This window comes from Penaeus japonicus, unplaced genomic scaffold, assembly GCF_977035675.1.
Source record: "Penaeus japonicus unplaced genomic scaffold, GWHDUDI00000001_assembly GWHDUDI00000024, whole genome shotgun sequence".
In the NCBI taxonomy this organism is placed as follows: Eukaryota; Metazoa; Arthropoda; class Malacostraca; order Decapoda; family Penaeidae; genus Penaeus; species Penaeus japonicus.
Window position 1 is genome coordinate 3,098,948 of NW_028234426.1, and position 7,500 is coordinate 3,106,447.

A 7,500-nucleotide genomic window follows, 5' to 3' on the forward strand; every position below is an offset into this window, starting at 1 on the left:
CCTTCTGCAGCTCCTGAATATCCTGTAGGGAGAGGGTTCCTAAGCTTGGTGACGAAGCCGAAGAGTTATTGTTAAAATTTTCACAACGGGACAGTGTGAAATTTGGGCCAAGGTGGGTGAGTGAAAGAGAGAGTGAGTGAGTGAGTGAGTGAGTGAGTGAGTGAGTGAGTGAGTGAGTGAGTGAGTGAGTGAGTGAGTGAGTGAGTGAGTGATGTTGGTGAAGTGAGGGATGTGAGTGAGTAAGGGTTGACATTAATCAAAGTGAGAGTGTGTGAGTGAGTGTTGGTGAAGTGAGATGTGCGTGGTTGTGCGTTTTGCTTGTGCGTTGTGTGAGTTGTTGTTGTTGCATGTGCGTGTGTGTGTGTGTGTGTGTGTGTGTGTGCCAGAGACCCTATTAACCCCCATGGAACTCAAGACTCACCTGCACTGCTAGCCCCACCATAAGGTTGGTCGCCACCACCGTCATCGCCATCACGAACACCACATACGTCACATGAGCGGTACCTGGAGGGAAACTAGTGTTCATAATGCAGCGAATGTCGTCTTTCTTTCTCCCCATCCTCTTTCTCTCTCTCTCTCTGTAACCTTGCAATAACCATTTGTATTCATCTAATGTCTGCTGTTATTGTTATTATGTCCATCGAATATTATCTGCACATGTATGCTTTTCCTATTGTATTCTATATAATGCAATCATCAATTTAATTTTTATCTTTCATGCCGTTTTATTTGTTACAAATATCTCTTTTGCCTTTCCCTTCTCAAGAGCTATGTGTACATAATCATACATAATCATATATTGTGGTAGAAAGACTCCTCTCAGGGAGCAGAGGAGCAACACCTCGCTCCTCTCTCCCTCTCTTTGTCTCTCCCTCTCTTTCTCTCTCTCATCTCTATCTCACTTTCATCTCTTTCGCTCTATCCGTCTCTCTTTCTATCTCCCCGTCTCTCTCTCTCTCTCCTTTCTCTCTCTCGTTCTCTCTCTCTCTCTCTCTCTCTCTCTCTCTCTCTCTCTCTCTCTCTCTCTCTCTCTCTCTCTCTCTCTCTCTCTCTCTCTCTCTCTCTCTCTCCCTCTCTCTCTTCTCTCTCTTCTCTCTCTTCTCTTATCTCTTTCTATCTCTCCCTTTCTCTATCTATCTCTCCCTCTCTCTATCTACCTCTCCCTCTCTCTATCTCTCCCCCTCTCTCTCTATCTCTCCTCTCTCTGTATCTCTCCTCTCTCTCTGTATCTCTATCTCCTTTCCTGCTCTCTCTCTCTCTCTCTCTCTCTCTCTCTCTCTCTCTCTCTCTCTCTCTCTCTCTCTCTCTCTCTCTCTCGCGCTCTCTATATATATATATATATATATATATATATATATATATATATATATATATATATATCTTTCTCTCTCCATACTTTCTCTCTCTCTCCTCTCTCTCTCTTCCTCCCTCCTCTCTCCTACTCTTTCCTTCCCTCTCTCCTCCTCTCTCCTTCCCTCAATATACAAACACAGTGGAATGCATCTCTGTCTCTCTCTCTTTCCTTCTCTCTCTCATTGTCCTCTCCTCTCCTCTCTGTAAGGCACTGATATTGATATTATGTGAGATAAGACATTGATCATGTATGTCTACTTAATTTAATGCAATATCGATGGCAGTGTGTCTCGACCTGACACATCCTGCTCCCTGTGTTCGTTTCCGCCTCGGAACACAAGCTTTTCTAGGCAGCTGTGTTATAGGCGGGTAGCCGGAAGCCCCGAGCGCGAAGAAAGTGACATATAGAGTTTGTACTTAAGGACATGTAAAGATCACACAGGGACCAGGACAGAATCGCAGGACAGAGAGGTCAGACAGACAGCTAGAGCGATTCACGCGGCTCTGACGCTCTGGGCCTTCGGCCAGGTCTAGTTCAGTTAATTAACAGTCCACAATAAAGACCACTGGCACGTGAACTCTTCGTCTCTTTTAACCACCGCATCACAACCAGGGCATCGAGTGGTAATAACAACTGCTCTCAGAGGTGGGTTACAACAAGTGCCAGTAGGTGGCTTACAAACTGGTGGCACCGGCAGCAGAGGGGGGTTACAAACTGGTGGCCAGGCGGTGGATACCACGATTTTGCTGGTATCGGACTCACAACTCCGAAGAAGCCGCTACGACCGAAGCTACCATAGATATCGAGAAGAAAATGGAGAAATTACGCCGAAGTTCCCGCCCGCCGCCCACATCCGCAGTAAGAAGTTTGCCCGCCCGCCCACCCACAGTAAGAACTTCTCGTCCGCCCTGCCCGCCCTGTTCTACCTGTCCTGACGAACGCCGCCGCCCATAGCAGCCGACCTGTTCCGTGCTAAGTGAACTTCCTGCACGTGTCGGACACCCATTGCTTTCATGGCAACCCAAGACTGCCCACCGCGGTTTTGGGAGAACACACGAGCGCCCCAACTCCCTGGTTGCACGAGATGTGTCTCTGACACGAGCAGAAAAAGGCCACAGATGGAGAAGTCAAAAGGACCACCACAACCGATCCGCGATACGACCGACCTTACGACCCGCCTGCCCAGACGCACCATCTACATGTGACATCGTGACATAAAAAAAATCCCGTAAAGTTAGAGAAACATCAGGCTCTTTTATTTTGTTAGGTTTCGTTAGATTTCGTTCAGGATTTAGGAATTTTCTATGCTGTGATTTTTTCTGCGTGATTGTATCTCCTATGCTGTGATTTTTTTTTTCTCGTGATTGTACCTCTGTTTTCTTTTGTGGAAACACTGCTGCGCGGAGTGTGATTCCGCAGGACTTCCCTCCTCTTCCCTCCCTTACGCTTAGGGAGGTGAACGAATATAATCGTTGTAAGGAAAGTCCTCAGTCCCCCCCTCCCGTCGTGGCCCTTGTTTCCTCCCTCGTCTCATCTCGCCTTGAATGACCCCGTTTTATAAACGGCCTCTCTGACGGCCTACTGAATTTCTTTCTTATGTTTATAGTGGAAATAAATGGCCTTGAATATTCTGAAGTTCTGTTCTGTATTCTGAAGTTCTGACCATCAGATATTTTTATATGTATTGTTTCTTCGCTTAGTTTCTTCGCACGTGCGATATTTCAGACCCTACCCCTTCATGACCCTGACCGTGATGAAAAGCATGTCAATGTTTTGCTTCCCTTTTTTGTCGTGAAACAAACCCTCTCCTTGTATATATTTTATATTTTCACTATTCGGGACAAGGTTTAATTTGGAGAAATGTTTCTTTCTGGCTTTTACTCTCCAAAATATGTTCTGAAAGTGATCCCCTTACAAAGATTGAATTACAATGTTCGATTACGAGTAATCGAAAGGGGGCCGATATCGTATTTAAACTATGTAAATTCTTGCCCAGGCTTTTTCACTTTTGCATTCCGAAATTCTGGTGTAACTGGCGATGAAGTTCCGATTGGCCATGATTCACTTTATTCTGTTAATTTTTTGTACTTCTTTCGTCGACAACCTGCTATTGTCTACGTCGGGGTATTTTTTTGCAAGCTTTGGGGACAATATATAAGTCTGGAGAAATTATTATTTGACTGTTAATCTCCGAATATTTGTTTTGAAAGTGGAACCTTGAAAGATTTTCCATGCTTAAGTTTAACAATTATCGAAGTGGACCGATATGTAGTTAGACCTGTAAATTCTTGATAGCTTTCACTTTCATTCCGAATCTGTACTTGGCGATCAAGTGTTGCCCCTGATTCCTATCTTCTGTTTATTTTTGTACTTTCTTTCATCGACAACGTGCTATTGCTATTCGTAATTTTTCTCTGCATCTGCAACTTCGGATGATGTATTCTGGAGACTTTTTTTTTTTTTGACTGTTCCCTCCCTCTTCCCAAATATGTTGTATTGAAAGTGAAACCTGTGGAAAGATTTTTCCAGACTTAATTGCAATTATCGGAGTAGAGAAGCGATATTGTATTTAAACCATGTAATTTTCTAATAGTCTTCACGTGTTCTCTCCGGGATTCGGTGCTGGTGATCAGTATTGCCAAATTTTTATCTATCCAATTTATCTTTCATACCGCTCGTTTAAAATACGCATCTTGTTATTTTTCCTCGTCGACAAGTGCTATTCATGGGGGTTTATGTAGATTTTCTTCTGTATCTTGTAAACCGCTTATCTCTTGAGCTTGCACAATATTACTTATTGTTCGAGTCTTCCTTTGTTTGTTCCTCCTCTGTGGCAGTTGCAAAGTGTGTATTTTTTGTTGTTTGAATGCATCAGTAAGCCGTGCAGCGGCACGGCATGGCATTTGTGGTAGCCAGGCAAGACGCCATGAGGCTCTGTAAGCCGTGCAGGGGGCGCACGCATTTCATTTTTGTAGCCATGCAAGACCGCATGAGGCATCTGTCAAGCCTGCAGGGCGCACGCATGTCATTTTTGTAGTCCATGCAAGACGCATGAGGCATCGGTAAGCCGTGCAAGGCGCACGCATGTAAGCCATTCTTTTGTAGCCATGCAAGACGCCATGAGGCAACTGTAAGCCGTGCAGGGCGCCACGCATGTCTATTGTAGCCATGGCAAGACGCAATGAGCATCGGTAAGCCGGGCAGGGCGCACGCATGTCCATTTTTGTAGCCATGAAAAGACGCATGAGAGGCAGCTGGGGTGGGGGGCGCACGCATGGGGGGTGGGGGGGGGGGGGGGGGGGGGGGGGGGGGGGGGGGGGGGGGGGGGTTTGTAGTGCAAGGTGCATGGGGATCTGGGAGCCGTGCAGGGCGCAACGCATGTCATTTTTGTAGCCATGCTAGACGCATGATCATCTGTAAGGGTCGCGGGGGGGGTGGGCAGGGCGCACGCATGTCATTTTTTATTGGTAGCCAATCACGACGCATGAGGCATCTGTACGCCGTGCCGGGCGCCACGACCAGTCAAATTTTTTGTAGCCATGCAAGACGTCATGAGGCATCCCTGTCAAAGACCCGTGCCAGGGCCGTCACGCATGTCATTTTTGTAGCCCCCTATCAAGACGCAAGAGCTTCTGTAAGCCGTGCAGGGCGCATCGCATGGTGCATTTTTGTAGCGTCATGCAAACGCATGAGGCATCTGTAAGCAGGGCAGGGCGACGGGCAATGTCATTTAGGTAAGCCCATGCAAAGACGCATGAGGCATGCTGTAAAGAAGCCGGTGGCGTGCAGGGGCGCACGCATGCTTTAGGTAGCCATGCTAAGACGCATGAGGCATCAGTATGCCGTGCAAGGAGCACGCAGGTTTTTTATGTGTTTAACCCCGCCCCCCCCTCCCAGGCGGGACGAAAAGTTTCCCCCTGGCACGTTTGATATATAAGGTATAGTATTATGTAAAGTAAAGTAAAGTAATTTTAAGTACAAAACCCCCTCCCCCCCCTCTCCCCCCCCTGTAATAGCTAGCTGTGTTGTGTTGGTGCATGTTTTCAACCAAGGTAGAAAGAACGGTGGTTGAGTTGTCCAGTGTTTGGGTCAATGGCAAAGTCCATCCCAACCGCATCCTTTTGAGGTACAGGGCATCGCGCCAGTTACGCCTGAACCACCAGTACCCTAGCTCACCTGTTTACCCATAAGTTGTGGATGGTGTGTTTGAATATTGTTTGCCCTCAGAGGGAGCCACTGTCCGACCCCCCACCCTCGGTGCACAATGACACCACCAGTCTGTGATACAAGATTTTTGTTTTTTATGTAGTATTCTCCAATGCACTGCCACCTTTCAAGTACTGTATCTCATGAAAAAAAAAGGTCATAGTGAGATTTTGTTCTGGGAATAAGCTGATCCTACCACACTTTTATGAAACCTTTTTTCTTATGTGTTCTGTTAGTAATTTGCAAGTTCTTTTTCCTAGCCCTATGCTCACCATCGAGTCGTTTCCTAACTCCCACTGACTATGCAAGCTTGGTCATGTTAAATGGTTAGATAACTCTCCCCTCATTTCGCCTGTAAGCAATCACACCTGACCTTTCGGCTTTAATTACTTTATCACACATAAATGTTTTTTTTTCTATATCTAACAAAGCCAAATTGTTTTTCTGTATGTAATTGTATTCCTTGTAATTTTCCTCTGATATATGTTTATGAGTTTGGAGACCATCTCTTAGGGCCCACCTTGTTCACTGCAGTCACCCATTTTTATGTTGTCATGAGGCCAGTCTTAGTGCCTACTCTTACACTGTACAGTGCATATTGTGAATCGTTTCCCTCCGTACAATACATGTTTACTATGCTTTCTTAGGGCCTTCTGATTAGTGCCCATTGGTGCCGCTGTGCGCCCCAATGAATTTGATAGTGTTTTAAGAAGGCTTATGGTTTGAAGTGTCACAGACTAATCCTGCGAAGGTCTGTGGCAGATAGTCCAGGGAATCCAATGACCAGGAGCCCACTTGTAGGGTGAGACATTGATTTTAGCTAAGATCGAGTAGTTATAACCTGGTTGTATTTCGCTAACTAACGATACGACGGGGGGCCGTCCTAGTAGCGTGGTCGCGAGCGATGTAAGGCACTGGAGGATTGATTTTATGTTGAGATAAGACATGGATCATGTATGTCGACATAAATTTGAATGCAATATCGATGTGCAGTGTGTCTAGACCTGACACTATCCTGCTCCCTTGTTCGTTTTCGCCTCGGAACACACGACTTTTTCTAGGACAGCTTGTGTTTTGCTAGCGAAGCCGCCGAGGCGAAGAAAGTGACTAAAGATTTGTACTTAAGGACATGTAAAGATTCACACAGGGACAGACAGATCAGACAGAGAGGTCAGACAGACAACTTAGCGAACCGCTCTGAACCTTCCTGGCCTTCGGCCCAGGTCTAGTGTAATTAACAGTCCACAATAAAGACCATGGCAACAGTGGAACGTCGTGTCTCTTTAACCACTCGCAATCACAACCTGGGCAATCGAGTGGTTTATCAAACGAACTGCTCTCAGGAGGGTTACAACAAGTGCGCAGTAGGTGGCTTACACAAACTGGTGGCAAACCGGCAGCAGAGGGGGGGGTCTACAGTCCTTCAATAAAGACCAACACGTGAAGACATGGCCGTGAACTTCCTGTCCTCGTTAACCCGACCGCATCACAACCAGGCAACGGGTGCATACGAAACTGGTGCAGAGGACAGGCTCTGCTACAAACTAACCTGGCATTCAGCCGCCCAGGGCAACACAAATTGCATGGCACCGGCAACTGGTGCCAAAGTGGCTTACAAACTAGTGGCCACCCGCCTACCTACAAATTGATGCACCGGCACAGGTGGTTTACAATGTTTTACAATCTCTCTCTCCTCTTTCGCTCATCTCTCTATGTCTCTCTCCTCCGTCTCCTCCTCTCTCTCTATCTACTATCTATTTCTATCTATCTCTCTATTTCTTTCTCTCTCTTCTCTCTCTCTCTCCCTCCTCTCTCTCTCTCATCTCCCCCTCTCCGCTCTCTCTCTCTCCTCATCCCTTCGCCCTCCCCCCTCCCGCCTCTCTCGCTTACTTTCTTCTCCCTCTCTATCCTTTCTGCACTCGTCCCTCTTCCCAATCTCT

At 46.6% G+C, this 7,500-nt stretch overlaps 1 protein-coding gene across 1 annotated transcript in view; it reads right to left on the reverse strand.

Annotated features, from left to right (window-relative positions):
- Nucleotides 1-7,500, reverse strand: part of LOC122245145 (transient receptor potential channel pyrexia) — a 14,123-nt gene that overhangs the window by 752 nt on the left and 5,871 nt on the right. Inside the window, exons 3-4 of the mRNA XM_043003097.2 lie at nucleotides 422-504; nucleotides 1-22 (exon numbers count right to left, since the gene is read on the reverse strand). The exon at nucleotides 1-22 is cut by the window's left edge and continues 198 nt beyond it. Of these exons, the coding sequence (XP_042859031.2) occupies nucleotides 1-22; nucleotides 422-504 (105 nt within the window). The remainder of the gene's footprint in view (nucleotides 23-421; nucleotides 505-7,500) is intronic.